At 43.7% G+C, this 22,335-nt stretch overlaps 1 protein-coding gene across 2 annotated transcripts in view; it reads right to left on the minus strand.

Annotated features, from left to right (window-relative positions):
• The window catches only part of LOC147895841 (uncharacterized), a 161,892-nt gene that overhangs the window by 106,740 nt on the left and 32,817 nt on the right, over positions 1–22,335 (minus strand). For both annotated transcript variants that reach the window (XM_087382900.1, XM_087382899.1), the window contains exons 4-9: positions 17,923–18,165; positions 17,660–17,743; positions 8,960–9,124; positions 571–627; positions 410–471; positions 223–277 (exon numbers count right to left, since the gene is read on the minus strand). In XM_087382900.1, the coding sequence (XP_087239026.1) occupies positions 223–277; positions 410–471; positions 571–627; positions 8,960–9,124; positions 17,660–17,743; positions 17,923–18,165 (666 nt within the window). The remainder of the gene's footprint in view (positions 1–222; positions 278–409; positions 472–570; positions 628–8,959; positions 9,125–17,659; positions 17,744–17,922; positions 18,166–22,335) is intronic.

Consider the following 22,335-nt stretch of genomic DNA (forward strand, 5'->3'; position numbering starts at 1 on the left):
ATCTCAACAAACCTGTGTCTTCACTAAAGCAGCATGGGTTACTTCTAAGAGTCAACCCTGGTGAAGCAAATTTTGTTTATACAAATAAATCCATAAGTGAAAATGTGTATAGATTACAAACTATTGTTTGCATGGCCAATGCGAATTCTCTGCACACATGCATGTATGGCAACAGCATTTCCCATTTTAAAATCCTTGATTCCAAATATACAAAGAGCCTACCTGAAGTCTGAGCATGTGTGCTGGAGCAGTACGAACAAGCCAGTAAAGGACATACCTAAAGCAGATCACACCAAAATAATCTGATGACTGTACTTGTAATTATTATAGCCTGTGTTTGAAACTGACTCGCATATGATCGCTAAAGGGGCATTTGGACAAACAAGGAAGTAAACATTAAGCATCATACCCAGGAGTAGAATAATGAGTTCCGTACAGAAATGGAGGATCTGGACCACCTTCTTCCTGCATCTGCACATTCCACAGATATGCTTTGCCTTATGTATTCCATGAAAAGAACATTGTTTTCAACTCAAAACACATAAACATGCCTTTAAATGATCTCTTCACCTGCAAATAACGTTCTTTGAAGGTGGAGAGACGCCCAGGATTCAAGGCTCCAATAGGCTGACATATTTCAAACCATAGAATTCAGTCTAGCAAGAGCAGAAATCGTAACAGGTTCGACAACATAGTAATGCCTCAGCTGGAAACAACAAGTGCAAAGTGAAAGGACAGCAAAATTTTCAGCAAAATTATTTTACCATAAGTATAAAGTGCTTATTGTTTTGACCACCCATGTCCTACCGAAAATGAGCACTACTGTAGATATTCTCACCAAGATCGAGCCACTAGATAAATAGATCTCCAAAAACTACTGGCCCAACACAGCTAGGGAAATAGTATAGCCCTAGCACGCCCAATAAGTTCCTCTATTTCCCTTGGCACCAGACATGATCTTTACAATTGCACCTCACTATGTATTTCCACCCCAACCCAAGGTGGTGGCTACTTCCTCTTCAGCCATACCTGCATGAGCGTAGGGTGAGGAATAGGGTGAGCCTGGCCTAGTTCTTTTCAATATCTAATCTGGCTTCCCACACTACACCATAGTATCCATGCAAAAGTAGGGGACCTGATACGTACAATTTCTAATCTCTCTGGTTTTCGTTGATTCACTGGCTAGCTCACAGGCGATGGCATCCGTTTTTCCTCCCAGCCTCTCTTGTGGATTGCATGCAACACAAAGATACGTAATTTCATTCCTTCATGCTTATCCACAAGCCCACAATTCCCTAGATGGTTCCCTCCTGCCACATGTCAACATTTCAGACTTTTAGCTTGGTACACCATTTACCCCTCTCTTGGGGCACAATTAAAACATTTTCCCCTTGGCATTCTCACACATTTAGGTGCACCTAGGAATGAGCACTTAAAACCACCTAGTCGATGCCAATACACCCTCACCTAGGACCTTGGCAGTTACTTCCCTTGACCATTTTATTTACGCACATAAAATATTACAAAAGTCGGTCATCTAAGGGAAAATGCCCACCGATCTTTTCGAGGTCATGCTATCTCAGCTAGAGCATAACATTCCTTCCCTCTTCAAGCATCAGCGTCCTCGATGATGAAATCTAGGAACACTCTCCATAGCTGGTATACGGATTCCTAGGTAGCTTCCGATAGAGGTAGACCATGCCATGCAACCAACACCGTGGGTATCTTCCGATTGCGCACTTGCATTGTTCCTCGGTCCAGGATTCTTGTTGGTTTGCGTCTTGCATTATCCTCTATCTCCTGAAACAAAACAACACCTTCAATTAGTGAGTCACCAATATGCAAAAATTTCTTTAAACGAGAAACATGAAACACTGGATGCACCTTACACCCCGGTGGTAATTCTAATTTATAGGCTACCTTGCCTATTCTTTTTAGAATTAACCATGGCCCACAATATCGAGGTGATAACTTAGCACACTCTCCTGTAGTCAAAGACTTAGAGTGCGAAGGAACTCTGAGAAAAACTTTTTCTCCTTCCTTAAATTCTCTAGCGGATCGGTTTTCATCCGCATACGCCTTAGCTCTATCCATAGCTTGGCGAATGTTAGTTCTCGCAAGTGCTAGCATCTCCCGCATCTGAGCCACAAAGTTCACGGCACTAGGAACTTTCTGAGGTATTCCAACTATAGTTGGATTCGCCGGCCTATAACCATAGTTTAGCTCAAACGGACTGAACCCTGTGGAGGAATGTTTTCTATCATTGTAGGCAAACTCTAACAATGGCAACCACTTGTCCCATGTATGTTGCCTCAATGACACATATGCTCTAAGCATATCCTCTAAAATTTGGTTGATTCTTTCCGTCTGACCATCCGTTTCTGGGTGATCCCCACTACTCATTCCCAACTCAGTCCTTAGTGTCTCAAATACCGCAGTCCAAAAATGACCTGTAAATTTGACATCTCTGTCTGACACTATGGATTTGGGTAATCCATGCAAACGAAATATGTCTAATAAACAAATCCGCCACTTGCGGGGCACTAACAGACTCTCTAGTTGCAATGAAGTGAGCCATCTTGGTAAGACGATCAACCACCACAAGGATAGAATCATATCCACCTTGTGTCGTAGGCAGCCCTACAATAAAGTCCATGGAAATGCTCTCCCACTTACTTAGTGGTATCTCCAAGGGCTGTAAAAGTCCGGGTGGCTTCACCCGCTCTGCCTTACTTACCTGACATGAAAAACGTGTCACATATTCATGAATATGCTTTTTCATCTTTGGCCAAAAGAAATCTCGCTTCACGAGATCATATGTCTTCTCGACTCCTGGATGTCCCGCACATGGACTATCATGGCATTGCCGAATGACTCTCTGCCTGAGATCATTCTGACTAGGTACTACTACCTTGCCATTTCTTTTCAGCATACCATCCCTTATGGCATATCTTGCATAAGTTTGGCCTTTTTTGGATGCCAGGTCATCCTTTTTCCCGGGTTTTAACATATGAGCCTTAGGCCATAGACTCTGAACAAACTCGTCCACCTTTTGAGTTTCTCTAATCTCGATCATTAGAGCACTCTCTAATACCGTGAAACTCATGTTATGCATAATGCGTGACAACGCATCAGCAACATTATTATCCTTCCCTCTTCGGTACCGAATCGTCAAATTAAACTCCTGCATGAGTTCTGCCCACCTAGCTTGGCGGCCTCTCAAGTCAAGCTGTTTACAAAAATGTTTCAGAGTATCATGATCAACATCCACATAACACTCTGATCCATACAAATAATATCTCCATGTTTTCAAAGCATGGACAACAGCATACAACTCTAATTCATGAGTTGGCCAATTTCATTGAGAGGGAGAAAGCTTCTTGCTTTCAAAGGCTACTGGCCTTCCCTCTTGGAGGAGAACTGCTCCTACCGCAATGCCACTTGCATCGGTTTCAAGGAACAACGATTTCTGGGGATCAACTATTTTTAACACCGGTCCTGTGACCACAGCTTGTTTTATGGTGTTAAAACTTTCTTGTTGATTCTGTCCCCATATAAAAGGTACTTTATCTGAGGTCAGATCAGTCAATGGCGATACTATTTCAGAATATCCTTTGACATGCCTTGGATAAAATTGGACAAATCCCAAGAATGATCGCAAAGCGGTCAAACTCTGAGGGATTGGCCAAGTCAATCTCGCAGCCACTTTCTTTGGATCCATTTCTACCCCCTCTGGAGTAATTATGAATCCTAAATATTCAAGTCTAACCATATACAGTATAGTTTTCTTCTTATTTACATAAAGACTGGCTTTCCTCAAAGTACTGAACACTATTCTTAAGTGTTCATGATGCTCAGTAACACTTTTACTGAATACCAGAATATCGTCAATAAAATGTACTACAAACTTTCCGATATACGGACGTAGTAAATCGTTCATAAGCATGACGAATGTAGCTGGAGCATTGGTAAGTCCAAAGGGCATTACCAAAAACTCATAATGACCAAACCTGCTTCTAAAAGCGATTTTATGCACATCCTCGGCTCTAATACGGATCTGATGGTAGCCACACTTAAAATCTATCTTACTGAAAATTACGGCCCCATGTAATGCATCTAGCAAATCATCGATCCGAGCCATCGGATACCTGTGCTTAATAGTGATATTATTCAATGCTTTGTAATCTATACAGAGACAAAAAGTATCATCTTTCTTCTTCTTTAATATCACTGGCGAAGCAAAAGGTGAAAAACTGGCTTGAATCTGCCCCAGCTTGAGGTATTCTTACAGTTGTCTTCGCACCTCAGCTTCTTCTGTAAAGCTTAATCTATAGGGAGGTCTATTTACAGGTTCTGCCCCCGGGATAAGCTCAATTTTATGCTGAACATTCCGCTCTGGAGGTAACCCATAAGGTAGCTCATCCCTAAAACAATCAGAGAACTTCTCCGATATCTCTTTAGCCAACTCGGCCATTTCCCCATCTTGGATAGCCTCAATGCTAGCCGATGCATCATCAATCGACTCTACCGATGCTATACACAGACACAGAAACTCTTTCGAAGTCTTCCGAATTTCCATTGCTGAAATCAATGGTCCTCGAGGTAAATCCTTTTCACCTCGCAAAACATATTCTACCCCGTTCATCTTGAACTGGTAAATATGCTTTTTCCAATCAATGGCTGGATTTTTCCAAAAATGCCAAGCCATGCCTAGGGCTATATCTGCGTGAGCTAGCCTGGTCAATTCAAAGTCGAGCTTCTCAACATAGTCCTATATTCGAAGTTCCAACTGGATAACCCTTTGGTCCCATACTTCAGTTGAACTTCCGTCCGTCATCCTGACCGTATAAGCATAGTCAGACGAAGTAGTTTTCAACTTGAGCCTCCTAATAAGCTTCGAGTTACTTACATTGTGCGTTGACGCTGAGTCAATCACATCATGATTGGCTACTTGCCCTTTCATTTTAATCAACTCGGGCTCATCGAAAACCGTATACCCCGTTGCTGCGGGCTTTGAAAGGATGTTATCAGGTGCACCGCTAACTAACTTAGTAACAGAAACACTTAACAACACAGGTACTAACCTCAAAGAAGGTCCCGCCAATTGCATCTGCATATGTTCTGCATTGGGACTCTCTTGCATTTCCGCGTCGCATTCAGATATTATCATATTGGCCATGCGACGGTCTTTGTTTAGTGGACAATCTTTCCACTGATGTGCACCGCTTACTAACTTAGTAATAGACACACTTAACAACACAGGTACTAACCTCTGAGAAGGTCCCGCCAATTGCATCTGCATATGTTCCGCATTGGGACTCTCCTGCATTTCCGCGTCGCATTCAGATATTATCATATTGGCCGTGCGACGGTCTTTGTTTAGTGGACAATCTTTCCACTGATGTCGCTGAAGGCAGCCGAAGCACAGTCCTTCTTTCCTAGCTTTTTCTTTTTACTCAAGGGTCAACGAGGACTTTGACCAAGCCCAGGCTGCCATTGGAGTTACTTTTCTTTTCACCCCAACGGTGGTACTTGTCTTTGCTTGTCCCTCAACCGGCTTCACCTGCTTGGTTTGGCCACTTGGCTACGAGACATTTGCCTTTGAAGTCCATTTCCTCTGAAATTCCCCTTTTCTCCGATACTCATGCTGAGTCCCTGCCTGCACAAACCCACTAGGTCTGCCTCTGGCATCCTCATAGTTCAGGGCTACTGCAATAGATTCATCTAATGTAGTCACATATTTAGCCCGAACTTCCATCTTAATCTTGTCGTTCAGTCCATAGATATAGTCTTTCAACTGAACCGACATAGGGAGAGGGTCTATTATTTTCATAACACATTCCCTGAACTTGTCAGTATACTCTACCACCGACAAATTCCTCTAGCGAAGGTTTCTATAAGCATCCCAAGCTCACGACTCTTCGTCAGGTGGAAGAAAGTGTTTCTTGAATTCAGCCTTAAACCCTTCCCAGGTGGTAGGGACAACCTGATCTTTCTGTTGCTTTATCCAACACCTATCCGCTGCCTCAATAAACAGGTGAGTAGTCTCGCGGATTTTCTTTAGATCAGATCTGATTTCACAAATGGCGAAGGCTTCTTCCCACTTGTGTAACCAAACCTCGATCACATCAGAACTGGGCTCGGTCACCCGACCAACGTACTTTTCCGGTCTATAGTTGGCAATATTAGGTACCTTGACCTTCGCATGTTCTGATGAGTGTATACTGGGCTCTGGCTCTGCTGGAGCCTTGCCCTTTTCATTTCTAGATGGTCTAGCCGACAAGGCTTGCACCATCTCTCTAATTTCATTTTGACTAGCATTCACTTGAAGCTGCTGGTTCATGATCTGTTGTAAAGCATCTTCTAATACAGAAATCCTACCCACCAGAGTAGGCGTTGTGTGATGGTACACTTCTTGCGTAGATCGCGCTCTAGATTCACCAGGATTTACCCTGGAATCTTGTCCCTCTGCCTCCATTCTTTCAAAAGGAAAATAGATTTTGTTTTTTCACTTCAAATTCCCCTTTGCTGTACAGGAATAATAAACTGCAAATTGAAAATTTGTATAGAAGGGAAAAGAACTGCTCCCTGGAAGCTCCACGTAGCTCGAATTTGGACGCCCTTCTTTCTCAGACGTAGTCGATGTTATTTGAACCCACGCAGTTGACCGAATATCAGAAAGCTACTGTTCTGTAGGTAATCGTACCAGCCTGGTCTCTGTTTCGAAATCAGTCTCAACCCAAGGGCTAGTTACGTGACCACTGGTGTTGACTCTAGCTCGCCCACGTTCACGACTAAGGCATAAAGACCTGAGCTCTAAAGCTTCTTTTTTTTTTCCCAAGCTAGTAAAGTATATTACATCAGCGCCGGTCGTATGCCTAGCTTTGGAATTGAAATTGCAGCGGTCTCAAGTGTAACTGCCATTTCCAATGACATAATCGATATGTTTGTGAGCGAGTCTTCCTCCCCTTCACCAAATTCTCATAAACAGACTGAGAACGTCAAAGCTTGCGCATCTGGTAACTATGACGTCGATGTAGCCCACGTAATTGAAAGGCCTATAATAAATCTCGACCTACTTATGCGCAACGTTCACAGTCATAGCTCTCCAAGGTCAGACAATAAAAGCCGAGCGACAACCTCGCTATTAGAATTTAACGTAGCTTGCTTTTGTGCAACGTTCGTCCACCTTCATCCCTCCTTTTCCGATAACCAGCGCTCTGATACCAAATGATACGTACAATTTCTAATCTCTTTGGTTTTTGTTGATTCACTTGCTAGCTCACAGGCGATGGCATCCGTTTTTCCTCCCAGCCTCTCTTGTGGATTGCATGCAACACAAAGATACGTAATTTCATTCCTTCATGCTTATCCACAAGCCCACAATTCCCTAGATGGTTCCCTCCTGCCACATGTCAATATTTTAGACCTTTAGCTTGGTACACCATTTACCCCTCTCTTGGGGCACAATTAAAACATTTTCCCCTTGGCATTCTCACACATTTAGGTGCACCTAGGCCTGAGCACTCAGAACCACCTAGTCAATGCCAATACACCCTCACCTAGGACATTGGCAGTTACTTCCCTTGACCATTTTATTTACGCACATAAAATATTACAAAAGTCGGTCATCTAAGGGAAAATGCCCACCGATCTTTCCGAGGTCATGCTATCTCGGCTAGAGCATAACAGGACCCAATGGATCTAAAATTACTACTGAACAATGACCATTCGCCACGCAATGGCGAAACTATGTGGGGCAGTAAAGGAGACTTTTATATCTGTATATGAAAGAGAGATACCGGACAGGTCAAATTCTGTCGTTACCACTCTAAGGTGGCTCACATATTCTGATCCTTAAGAAGAAAGAAAGAAAGAAAGAAAGAAAGAAATTTTATTAGAGTCTTCGGAAGACCGATGGGTCTATGAGACTGAAAGAAAACCTGATACAAATCACAATAAGGATGGAGCTACTGAAACGAGCATCATCACCTGTGCTGAACCCTAAGTCTGATCATACATAATCAAATACATCTAGATGTAACAATGAAAAGAAAAGAAAAGGACTAGAGCGGAGCGGAATCCTCCGTATGTCATGTCGCACTGACTGGTGCATAGCCGGTGATGGGACGCTGGCGCCCATCAAGGTGTGCCGTGCGTCTCGATCTCCTCGACGAGGCTCGACACAAGACCAGAGCCACCGTGACTCCCATGGGACGTATCCCGGGTCTAAACAATGACAGGAGGTCCCCCAGAGTGATCTGTGTCCCCCCTCGATGTCTCGTGTGTCGTGCTGCGGTCATCGGGTCAGGGTCTCTGTCAAGTCTGCGGCTAGAGGCTGGACTAGAGGAAACACCATCTCACAAAGCATGCCATAGTGTCTTGGACTTTTATGAGAAATTCGATGAACGATACCCTATGTTGACGAGCTCAGCAGACTTCAGGAATCAGGAGCTAATCACAAGGAAATCCATTTGGCAAAGTGGCTCTATATGAAGTGTCTTGAGATGTGTATGCATAGCAAGGGGATAGACGGAGGAGAGAGTTAGCATCATTGGAGTCACACAAGAGTCAGGAGTGTGCTTCATTGCCCACCTTGTTCTCCATTCTTATTGATAACTGTTTCGCTTTGTGGATCATTCAAAGGAGAGAGGTCACCCTAGCTCAGTCACTAATTCTGATTTTGCTATATGCAGATGATATGGTTCTCCTTTCATCTGGCATTGAAAGGCATATAAGTGCAATGCAATGCCCTTCTATCACTAGAAAACGATTAGGAACTAACTGGAGGAGAATGCCATATTGCTTCCTTTTGTGCATCCACCGGAGATCGTACAATAAGGCTCATCTTTCCTATTATCACAAAACATGCCTTGAAAGAGCACAAAAACTAATAAGGGTATTTGTAGCAAGGAAGAAGGATTGCTCAAAAAACGCTTTGCTATTAAAAAAACAAAACCTTGGAGAGGTCTCGGAATGTCTCTTGCTCTTTCAAGTCAAGAACTTGTGACTTGTAATCTTTCAAGATCCATGGCATAATTGGCCATTGAGTCAAATCGCAGAAAGTTCGCCCCGCTGCCAAATTGAGATAGATCAAATAGTCATAATTTGAGACATGCCCCTCCTGCATCAAAACATCCAAACAAAATTACATTTTATAAATTTTATGAATGCTTGTAAAGCGTTTACAATGTAAGGCTGCAAGGCAGGAACAATACAGAAAACTTCATAGCCATTTATTGGTCTCATCTTGCATTTAATTTATTGCTATTCTGCCTTAGTTTGTATTTACTATGGTACATTAAAATCAACTAGGCATACTGTCTATTGATCTCTTGTATTCTTAATACCAAACTAAAATGAATTGAGCTAAGTAGAATTTTGAGGAAAACAAGATGTCGATTGACCGCAACCACCTCTGAAATAGATCATACAGAAAATGACAACTTTGTATCTTCACGCAAACATCATTGTTATTGTTCATGAGTGAGCACACCCTTAAGATGATGCAGTCACAGCAATAATATAATTAACAGCAGTCACAGACACCAAAACCAAATGTGATCATTGCAATTTTCCTAATTCTGATTTGACAAAGCAAAATCTTTCATGAATATGGACTACACTTGTGATCATTACGAAGAAGGAATCAGAAACCTGACTGTGATCTCCGGCTACACCAACTGTATGATATGACTCTTCAGACACCATCGATATCAGATAGAGTGCATCCTGATGTGCCAGTGTGAGCAATAGTCCTACCTATGTATCAGGTCATTTTGCCCAGCTTAAGCACAGTCATTACATCAAACACCTAAAAAGGATTAGTTAGTGCATGCATAGCGGACATTCAAGTGAGAGCTAGGATTTTCCCTGGTTACAGGATAAGAGTAGGCATGTCATGCAAAGGGATGTCAGTGAACAATTGCTTTAAAGTACCATCTAAACATAGATTATGGTTGACTATACGTAAGCAAGTATGAGTCATTAGTTATAGCAGCGATCGGTTTGAGCTTGAACAAACCCCAGAGCATGATCAACTTGACCTTTCATGGTATATATGTAGGTATGAAAGAAATAAATAGCACAAGTGTGAGCAAACAGAATGCAAAACTGATGTATAGCTGACAGGAGGTGAGCATCCAAGAGTGGAGGTGATGCACGTACAAAACTATCCAAAAAATAGGACTGAAACCCTAAAACGGAATTCTGTGTCCAACCCTAGTGGAAGCCTCTTAACCAATAGGAATGATGTACCAACCATCTCATTGATTCTTGATCAAATATTTTATATTTTCTTTAAGCCTAAAGATTCTTCCACTTTACAACCTTATCTCCTGTGAATCCCTTTATAAAGATATTTCCTGAATTGTCCTCAAAAGAACAATACACCCATTATATCTTCCCACTCTGCAGGCTTTCTCTGATGAATGCTAATGGACCTCAAATTTGCTTAGTCCAGAGATGTAGGCAAGGTTCGTAAACATAGCTATACAACTGACTGCTGTACATACTAAGCACAGCATGCTCCTATTTTTCACCAAAATCCTCCCAGAATAACAAATCCATATACATTCCGAAGCTACTGCAGTAACTGCCATGTACTCAATCTCACTAAACAGAAATAACAAGTGTGAATAGCCCTTTGCTGCACCAAGAATCCAAGAGTGAAACAATGTCCTGAAGTGGCATCCCTGCTCCACACAAACCAATGTGTGTGGATTAATAGATCCCTGCAGAGGGGGTGTTCTGGCTCAGTGGCTGAGAGAAAATTCCTTATCTCCGACTTTTATTGCAGTTCAGGAAGTAAAATGCACCAATAATGATCTTGAGACTAAGCTTAAGGTGACAAGAGAAGGACTTGGTTCTTCACTGAGCATGAGGCAGGCAGGGGGGGTACTGCTATTGGTGTAATCAGAAACATGAAGGAAGGAAGGACGCATGAGTGGTGAACAAAACCCTTAAAGTTGGGCATTGTTATTACTATATGCACTTGCCTAGGTAAGAGCCACCACACGGTTGATAGTCACATCTACCTCCAGCCTAAACGTGAGATTTTGCAAATGCGGGGTTAAGATTTGAAGATTGCATGCTCTTGAAAACTTTGCAACTCAATTTTGTCATAAATGCTTATGGGTCTCTCTTTCATATTACAATGGGAGCTTGGATTCTTTAAACTGAACCAGACCCACGTATCTTGGTGCTCCAGCAAACTATCAACAAGGAACCCATGACCACCTGAGTCACTGCCATGGTGGACATCGACGACACTTCCACATATGCACCAGCAGAAGGCGTGCATCAATACTGCATAAGACAAGCCTAACACCATATGATGGGTCAAGTCTTAAGTCATCCCGAAAGCATTTTTGCTACAGCCACGTTAAGACAGAGGCCTTTCTCTGCAGAGCTACCCCAAAAGTGTCAATCTATACAACGTATGTGTGCATCATCTTGTATTGCCAAAGAATCATCCTGCTCAGGGATCTGCTACTTATATTCGCCTCTCCTCTCTTGCAGTGTGCTGGCCATATGTGCCTGAATAACTCAACTATAGAGCAATTGCACATGTGTCTGGCTCACCTGTAAAAGCACTGTCGTCAAATCGCATGAGCCTTAACCCCTACAGAAGGAGGTGTATCCAAGTGGGAAGGCATTCCAACATGACCTTGATGCACAGTAGATCTTTTGCAGATCTGAAAAACAATTATAAAATCAAAAAAGCATGCAGATATGAAAACAAGCGAACGTGTCTTGCACCTTGTACTGCTGTACGGCCTGATCTATGGCTGTAAGGATTGGCTAAAGTACCTCCTCCACAGTATGGATTGGTAATCCCTTTCCTACTTGACTCTGTTGGAGCTTAAACATGTCCCAAACCTAAATCTGATACCATGAATGAAAGGAACTTGCTTCCTCAGCAAAGCCCTAAACTCAGCGGAAGCATACATTGCCTAGGATCACACACAAAACATTAGATCCTATTGAATAAACCACGCACAGATCTGTAGGATTAGACCGCCAGATAGATAGCCAAATTTTGTGAAAAACAAGGTCCAAAATAGGACAACAGCCCTAAACACAAAAGGAGCCTCTCACAGACGATATCCTGGACAGCAAGGTGCTGTTCAACTGATGTCAATGCTACTTTACTGCTTCTTCTTCCTCCAGCATTCCTCACTATTAGAGGGGTATGTGGCTCTGGAAGGAAGCCCTGAGTCACTTGGTTGCTCTGCTGGATCTGCCTCAAATGAGACCCTAGGTTTCCATTTTATAGGGAGAGATCCCCTGATATGTTGGCCGACTGGAGGCCCTAAATCTGACCAACTGGCCTTCTTCTTGGGCTGACTGGAACAGCCACGTGTCATATTGGGAGATATCCCATAGACATTGTGACTTTCTAGAGTCTAGTGGCACACTATATAGTGTTGTACTTGTCTATTGTCTATTACATTACTCAACATCAAGCTTTATATCATGTGAGTATTTTGGTTATGATTGCCTAGCACTTGTTCTTTCATTTGCTTTCCCTTTTGCCTTTCCATTATGCTTTCCATGTTTCCATTCTGTTCCTAGTTAGCTCCATGCCTCTTCATATGGTATCAGAGCCTTCCTTCCTAGCCCTTCCCTTCCTCCTTGCTTCTCCATGAGGTAGAGGGTGGCCGGAAAGAGAAGCTACCCTCTCTTCTCTTGGAGGAGCTCCCCTTCCCTTCCCCCTTCTTCCTTTGCCTCTCCATCTTGAGCTCTTCTCCTCCAATGTTGTCTTCTCCAACTTGATCTTCTGCCACCTCTCTTCCCTTTCCTTGGTGAGCGCTTCTCCTTCCTTCAGCTACAAAGACATCTTGGAGTGGTGTTGTTCACAACTTTGTGTCTTCAGGAAAGTTGTAGAGGACCTTAAGTACTACAATTTTCATTTTTACATCATTGCAATCCGAGTTTTCTATGAAAAGATATAGCTCCTGCAAAAAGTGATGAAAATTATTCCTGCGTGCAGATTTTATTCTTGAGCTCACGAGATGATAGTTTCCAGCCTACTATCACTATCTTGATCTCCACCTCCATCTTTTGCTGCCCTAGTTGATGCCCATGAAGCTAAGCTGAGCTGCCCATGCTATGCTGATCCATCTACCCTTTCCGCTCAGCAAAAGGCCCGCTATCTTCTGCAAATAGTTCGTCTGTGCTCTCTGCCCACCATCTAGCAACCCACGCAGCTCCTGCTGTCCACGCTGCCTCTATCTTCTCTGCCCGTCACTTGATGTGAACTCTTGACATTACATTGCGGTGACTCCTTCACGTGACTACTCCAAACTTTGGTGAAGACTTCCCGAGCTAGATGTGAGTTCTCCGATACTACTTCGACACACTCCACTAGAGTGATCTCTCTTATTAGTGCATTACATCGAGCTTGTGTAGACCACTCTACATCAACAAGTGCCTTCTTCAACATTGCTTATTCGATCGGTGCCTGAGGTACTTCACATTGATTGACTTCCCGATTGGTCGTGGCACTTGAGGCTTCTACTTCGACATTGGTGACTCTCTTTCCGGCATTTTGAGAGTCATCATGTGAGTGCTCCATGTAGCTACCCCATGGACTTCACCGACGCATATTTTGGGGCATTCCTACCTAGCGCTTCATCGACATCGTCATCGACTCGCAGGGATGTGCACACATGTGCAGTGGCTACTTGGATGACATCTCTTATCATAAGAGATCTATTTTTTTTTTTTACTACATGCTTGATGTTATTTTGGGGTCCTCTGCCCTGGGTAGTCCCCCTAAAATGATATGTATTGAGTGGTTGGTTTTCATTGAGTCTAAAGGTCCTCTGCCTTGGATAGTCCTCCTAAAAAGATGTATTAGTTTCCTATTTTGGTGTGTGCCTTCCTAACATGCCCTGTTATAAAGCCAAGGGGAGATGTACTGTGGGAGCCATGTATTGGCTTTGATAGGTTTAGAGGGGGATGTATTGTGGAAGCCATGTATTGGCTTTGATAGGTCTCGTTATCAGGCCCGGTCGAGTTCCAGGATGTTGGTGTATTCCTAGACCTATGAGCTGGTCATGTAGCCATGCTATAACGTGAGCCTCTGAGCATGTTGAGTCTCAAGCCATGAGAGTGCTTGGATCAACCTCTGAACACGCTCAAACTTTAGCCTCTGAGTTACATAGGGTGCACAGTTTGATGACCGTCATTGTCATGTTCTGTTCTTGGTTCCATTCCAATAGTCCTTCACCTTAGTCCGCCATTGTCATGTTCTGTTCTTGGTCTGTTCTTGGTTCCATTCCAGTAGTCTCTCACCTTGCCTTCATGGGGGGGTGTTGGAATATGAAGCCAAAGTGAGTCTAAAATAAGTATTTTAGGTGGTCTAGGTGTGGTTTTATAGTCTAGTGAGTCCTAGACATGCCACGTGTCATATTGGGAGATATCGCATAGACATTGTGACTTTCTAGAGTCTAGTGGCACACTATATAGTGTTATACTTGTCTATTGTCTATTACCTCAGTCAACATCAAGCTTTATATCATGTGAGTATTTTGGTTATGATTGCCTAGCACTTGTTCTTTCATTTGCTTTCCCTTTTGCCTTTCCATTATGCTTTCCATATTTCCATTCTATTCCTAGTTAGCTCCACGTTTCTTCACAGCCTTGTGCCCATAGTTGGCCCCCTTGATGCCAGCCCATCTGTCCTTGCCTTAGGCCCATGGATAGCCCCATACATGGGCATACTCCATGGCAGTCCCTTGTGGTCTGCTTGGGCTGACTGCAACCTAATCCAACAACGATATGTGCTATGCTTCCCCTATGCCAGCATGTCATCTTCCCACATGGCATGCCATAATTGCCCCTACATGGCAGCCATGATGCTGCCCACCACCAGATCTGCCCACATGGAATGGTGACTTTTGCCCATGTGGCAATCCTCTAAATCCCTTGCCTTCTTGAGCTGTCACTCCTCCATGTCCTCATGTGGGGGCTCACAGCTGCCCAATCCGAACTACCCCCAAGTACTATTAGGCCTAGCCCTACTAACTTAACTGCCCATTTACTTAGCCTAGTTGTGACCTTTATTTCAGACTGCATTTTCAGCCGCACTACCCAACATTATGGCAGCCTTTAATATGCATATTAATATTGACCCACACAGACAGCAGAGTAACTGAACTTTCTCAGATGATAGATATTTCGCCTCATCATCAGGAGCAAGCCACCACCTGATCATAGACAAGTTTCTAATCAATACAATTGCAATGAAATTTAACAATTCACATCTTGCTCCATACAGCTTCTTTCATTCCCCCCTCTTTTATCTAGAGTCCCCATCAGTCATGAAAGGTACAAAGAGGTTAGTGTTACTCCTTCAACATCCAGTTTGTACTTATTTTCTATAGAACATCAATATATCTGAACTGCGTTGTTGGTGTTGGGCTTGACATACTAAACATTGTTTTCAAACTAGAATATGGTCTGCCAAGTTGGCGGCCTGTTTCACACATACCACTGATAGCAACCCAACCATTTGTTGAGCATTCTCACAGATACATATACTGCGCGATCTTAGTAAATCACTTGCAAATTTTAAGGACAAGATACCATCACATTATTTATTGTACAGAATGTACTCTACTCAGGTAAAAAACAAGTCTCTACACCAAGCACGTTAGCGAAAAGCTTGTACTGCTTCTCAAACTCTGCATTACAAGCTTATATGTCTACATTGGATTTTGATTTTAGAGACTATACAGTGCTGCTACACATCAAGTTTCGGATGCAAAGTGTGCACCACATATTATCCTATCCCTTTTGGTGTCAATAACACTCTGCCCAAGGCTTCATTGACTTTCCCTTTCCTTATATACCTAGATAAATCCAGGAACATTCCCAAACTCATCCTCTAAAAACACAACATAGTGCAGTTTCAATCTCATGATAGTCTCTCACAAGGTTGAAAACCATAAACTCCATCACGCATAGCAGGGACTAGCTACTATGACATCCCCACTAACGTCATCAGTGCCCAACAGTGGGTGTAGACCATAGTATAAAAATATGCTCTCACACATACAAAACCACACACCCACACATACTTGAGCATCCATTTATACAAAGTCTACGTACTGAGTTTCTGTCGGCACTCCGGATGTGAAGGGCAGACTCAGCCATGACGAAGGCTAGCACTAAAGGAGAAGGCTAATTAGAAGGTAGTCCAAAATCTCTTCATTCAAGCTACGACTGCTTGTGAAGTCTAAACGTTTTCATTTTAGTCTCTCCCAAACGAGCATCTAAATCTAGCTGATAGGGCAACACACCATTTAATATAAAAAGAATTATCGCAATACCAACAGGCCGCAACTTTTTCCTCTTTCCTTATATGAGAAGTTTCCTTTTTGCAGCCCCTATCAAAGCTTTCTGAGCGTTAAATCTAAGCATAACAAACAAGATTCACACATGATCTTCCTATGCTGGCCAATAAAACTGTCATATACTTCTACCCAGGACAATTGTTGGGCACAGCTTACCAGCACTGGACAGCCACACAAAAATGAGATTTGCACTACATACTGAGAACTGGATTATGTAAGATACTGTCTTTGCACTACATACTGAGAACTGGATTATGTAAGATACTGTCTTCTTGTTTTCCTTTGTCTTTGCAAGACTTTCCACTACATGAGGAGAGTCAAGACATGAATCCACTTGCCTTATCATGCTTCCACATTATGATTATTGAAGCTTTGATTGAGGAACAGCATACATCATTAGCACCTTCATGAGTAACCCATAAGAGGAGGACAACCATATAATGACAGACGCAGAGAAACCAGAATTGAAGCAACAGAATGAGCAGCAATTATTCCACGCACTTTGTTTTTTGGACAATTGGCATGCATGCATGCTGAAATTTCCATTTTGAGTGACAAGCCTACTGTGGTATACCACTGCTACACCATCACACGAGCCATGTGATGTGCGTGGTGCTTGTGCAGGCGAGAATGAAGGAGATGGAAATGTATCTGCTTGTGCAGATAGATTGTGCATTTGTGGTGCAGGCGAGTATGTGGGAGATGGAAATTGGTCTGCGCGTACGGTAGGGGGCACAAATGGAGAAGCAAAAGATGTGATGAAATGTGGTTGTGCATGTGGTGGGAGATGTGGACCGGGAGGAGCAACTTCTTCTAGGTATGGAAGATCTTGGAAAAAAGGGATATGGGGAAAGACATGTTGTGGTCGATGCACTAGTGCAAACGCGTGGCGTGGCTGCAGAGGTGATTGCGACTGCGTTGGGTGGAATGTGGCATGTGACTGGGGACGTGGGTGCATTGGTTTGTGGTTGCAGTGGATGCAATGCGGCATGTGACTGGGGGCGTGGGTGCATTGGTGCTTGTGGTTGCGGCTGTGCTTGGGGGCATGGGTGCATTGATGGAAAGGAGGTCGAGGTAGCTGCACATGTCAGGCACAACTACATGGTGATGAAAATCGTCTATGGAAGATCTTTAAAAGTCAGGGAACGTGAGGAGACTCCAACAAACCAAAGCCCCTGGGCATCCTTGGCAAAAAATTTATTGTCTAGAACTCATCACAGTGACAAAAGGAGAAACTTATGCACTCAAGCCCAGATAAAAGAACAAAATTACAAGGAAAAAGCACAAGATAATACCTGCCATGCATGCATGACACGTTCCAACCATGGACTATCTGCCTCCACAAGAGATCCTATAGCAGCTGTCATGCTCGTGTCACCCTGCTTGTTTGCCCCCACCAAGAGGACCCTGGTCAGAAAAAATCTGAAGGCATGAGGAGCAAGAGACCAGAAACTCAGAGCCTACACAGCATTGCCTCTGCAATTTCTGAATCTTACTTAAATCTAAAGCCACCGCTCCAGTATGAAAAGACCTTTTGATCTAGAAGTCAAAAGCTTACCCCAAGCTGTTTCAGCAACTCTGATGCAGCAAGATCTCTTTGTTCAACTGTTCCAAAGGTAAAGAATGCACTTCCACCATCCGCAAGCCCACTACCAGGTGTGTTTCTTGAGACCAGATCGAGCTCCGTGAAAAAGATTTCTAATCCAGTGTGCCTAAGTACATGGCGCCTTCTAGCAACAGCAACAACGGAGTTCAGTGGTTGCGATCGCACTGGGCTATCATTGTTCAGATTGTGCAATGGCTGCAGAAAAGCAAGTACTCCATTAGCTTTAGCTGTAAAAATGCATTATTAAGGACCCTGTTCCCAGGTATAAGCTTGTGCTTCCTAATAATAGGAAACCCAAGCTAAAGATAGTCAACATCTCAATAAAATTATCTATCTAAAAAAGGTAACACAGCCCTGCATAACAAAGTTTTCCAGAAGTTCGATAGAAAAACCCTCTTTCTTCCTCCTTTTCTCAACCCAAAATCCAGAATCCTTTATTTAAGATGTCGAATCCTGCTACAATTTGTCTATCCAACCAATTGTGGAACTCGTAATCTTGCCATCAAGGAGTAAGATCATGACCTAGCCTAGAACAAGCACCTCCATTTCCATACTACTGCTCTTGTTTGAAATGTCAAACCTAACTCTTTCTTTCCCTAATGCAGTAACCAAAAGTCAAATTTTAATAAGCTAGATAGATAATCGAAAACAGTTCTTTGAATTGCATGAGCAACAGTTGCAATGAGTTTTGAGCCTGTCCTGAGTTTTAGTGCCTATAATCCATTTTCTGTGACACTTGTGTAGGTCTCCAAGTAAGAGTCAAGACATACCATCTACCTATAAGATATACCAGTATGTGCAAAACATTCATTGCCAAATCTTAGCAAACCTGTGCAGGAACTTGTAGACTTCTCTCATATTCATGCCATTGGAATATAAGGGTCAATGGCCCACATGTGAGCCCCCATATGAGGAGAACAAATGAGCTTGACACCTACAGCATGATGGGTACATGATATTGGTTCCACATTGTTACATCGACCATAATCAAGGAAGCCTATGGTATGGTTATGGTGAGGCAGGAAACCAAGAGGACTCAACAGCGTCTACCAAGGTGGGATGTTAGCATGATATTAGTGTAAAGAGCTATGGTCAAGAATTAATCCCTAGGCCTGGGCACTAATTACAGGGTGGCTCATGTGGCTGTCCCAAACCTAAAGCAAGAAGTGTAACAGCGTGCTACCCATGTGACAGCCTGCTTGCTGCCCACATGGCAGCTCCATTCCATCCCCCTACATGCACCCATGTGCGAAATGACAACAAGAAGTTGGCTCTACTTTCAATTAACCTCCCAGCCTCGGATTCCACGATCAGCTCGCATTGCCATATCCTTTCTTACTCCGTGAGATCTCTTTTCTATTTTGACCGCCTTCCATCAAGAGCTCCACTTCCAAAATCCTCCCCTGAACCCAGCTTCTCCATCTGGGGCCTTCATTGGGTGCCATGTGTCTTTTCAATCAAGTGGCCCTTTCAGCCTTATGCACCCAGATCTGACAAAGGGCCGGCAATTGGCCCTCGATTAGGGCACATGGGCCGGGGTAATGCCTAGCCAAAAGGCGCCACCAGTGGGAGTTTTACAGGCTCCAAGAAGAGGTTGGTCTGCCAGAATGGATACTAAGGTCGACCTGCAACAGCAGGGTCAGGGCCCACAAAAGGGTTACTGGTAGGGGCTGTTGAAAAGGTCGCAGTAACCCGGTCTATGGCTAGAAGATGCCTAAGTATGGTTAGCAAATGGAGGGTCGATCACCAGGTCTGGTCAGCTGAATTTAAGGCCTAGTCAGGTATGTTGTTAAACGACGTAAAGTTTATATTTTTAAAATAATGCCATAATAGCGTCGCTATAAGCAAGTTACATCGCAAAACAACGCCTATAGCAACATAAACACTTGCATTACAAACCCAAGACCTGGTAGCGACACATTAGCTAGCAAGTCGATTCAAGGCTTCCGTCATAGTACAGGCCCCTGTAGCATCGAACACAGATGTCAACAGGGCTAGGCTGGTGGAAAATCGATGCTCTCTTCCTGACACCTAGAACTAGATGCTCAACATGTGAGGTCCCCCATATGAGGAGAAGTCAGATAACAATAAAATAAGTGATGATAGACTCATCCGTCTCTAGTTGAGGTGTGGACAGTGCAGATAGTCATGCAATGCTTGGATTTCCCAAGCATTGATGGGTCTCCAAAGGGTAGATAAGCATTATGACAGGATGCTGAACATCAAAACAACCATCTGTCACCCTGTCAGGTTTGTTGATCATGTGGCATGCAGCTCTGCGAGCAACGTGGTGGCAGGTGTATCCATTGCTGATGTGGCAGTTGGCTATGCTGAAATGGCAATTGAAAGATGATGTGGTCGGCTGTTATTATGTGGTGGACAGTTGTGATAACATGGCAATCAATTCTGCAACCAAGTGTACACTTGGCAGGTCAGCCATGTTGAGATGGCTGTCAGCCCTGCATCATGTTGGTTGACTTACTAGCCCTCCATGGGCTTCACAAGTGAGGGCTGTATCGTCCTCTCTATACCATACAACACTTGTGTGCACTAGTGAGTGACCAACACTATCCTGCCTTAGGAAGGATCTTTGGAAGCTACTAACATCTAGTAGGGAGAGCATGGCTAGTTGTGTTGTGGAGCTTTCAGCTTGTTTGGGCAGCATCTATTTAGATAATCCTTGTTCATCTTCATCCTCTGCATGTGTGTGTGCTTGACTTGCATTATATCCCTTCCACTACTATGCATATGTGCATGGTGCATCCTCTCACATGGTATCCAAGCCAAGTGTGTTCACTAGAGAGGCCTTGAGAAGGGTGTCTACGAGTAGATGAGTGGAATTGACTTAAATTCCTAGTTCTACTCACAAGTGATGCATCTATTTCGGCTGATCCACGTGAGCCACGTCTTCAAGAGCTGAGACCAAAATAAAACTAGATACAATGAAAGCTAAGGGTTGGGGCCACTAAACAAGCACCCATACACAAGGCAAATTTCTATGACAAGAAAACGAATACCTTGCACTGATGCTGCGAGAAACAAAGCTTATCAAAAGCCTTCTGAAGAACAAAGGTTTTATGAGACTAAAAGAAGATGATACAATGAACTGAGGGGTGGAGCCTCTAAGTGGGCATCAACACCCATGACGAAATAAGAAAAACTCCATAATCACAACAATGCCAATACATAGAGAGAACTCTCGAAGCTCATGGAGAGGATGGGGGGTTGGTGGCACTATGGTGATGGAAACTGACCGGATGTCAAGCCAAAAGGCGGTCAGTGATCTGCGAGGCTGCTGTGGCGGCATAAAACCTGTGATGGAGCGTTGGCAGCTGCCAACGTGACCTGGTTTCACCTAGTGTATCAAAGAGCCACCCCTTCGTCGGGGGATCCAAAAAGTGTGCCTAGAAACACTCTCTCTAGTCGAGCTAGAGCCCCCTGCCCTCGTGTGAGTCATGCCCGAGCTGCGTGTGTCATCGTGAAGACACGCCCCGCAAAAACTGCTCCAAGATAGGTATATGACTATACTATCTCCATTGGCTCCCCTTGGTATGTGAAACTATGCCGCTGAAGTACTACTCGTGATGTGTTGAAGATCATGACCTTGGCCTTGCCAAGGTTGACCGTCAAGTCTCTCTCAATACAAAACACATCTAGAGCCTCAAGATGTCACTATAGGCTTGCCGCAAAAGAGGAGATGAGAACTAAGTCATCCGCATTTAGTAATATCCGTATCATCAAATTTGCAAGCCAAGACCCCTCTCCTCCTAGGAGGTCAATGAACATTGTAATCTCATCAATGTAGAGCCCAAAGAGTATCAGAGAGAGGGGGCATCCTTGCTTCACTCCGATCGTGCTCTCAATCCAATCTAGCAAACTGCCAGGCGACCCTCCCTCTTACAGACTCATATAAGCTCATCACACCCCATATCATGACTCCCAATATCTACATCTCTTAAAGTCTCCGAATCAGGCGGGCTCGTGGAACTATGTCAAAAGCCTTTTAAAAGTCTACGAAGCAATCGTAGACTTTCTGGCATCTGGATCTCGCCTCCTCAATGACTACCGGTAAAGTGAAGATGTAGACGAGGATGCTACATTGCCGTTGAAAACCCCCTGTCCTAGTTCCCGCTGCCCATGTGCCTCACTATAGGAGCTGATCTCTTGCTTTAGCACCGATCCATATATCTTGGCCAATGCATGGCCTATCATGAGTGTGTGGTCATTCCCCATATCCACAAGGTCCCCTCCCTTGTGTATCATTACAATAGTAGTTGTGCTCCAGGCACGAGAAAAGCGCATGATTAAACATCTATGCTAGGATCGAAGCTAGGATCTCATGCCAATCTACAAAGTATTCCGTCC

Source organism: Dipteris shenzhenensis, chromosome 12 (genome assembly GCF_047967505.1).
Source record: "Dipteris shenzhenensis isolate YYH24624 ecotype China chromosome 12, Dip_SZ_1.0, whole genome shotgun sequence".
Taxonomy (NCBI): Eukaryota; Viridiplantae; Streptophyta; class Polypodiopsida; order Gleicheniales; family Dipteridaceae; genus Dipteris; species Dipteris shenzhenensis.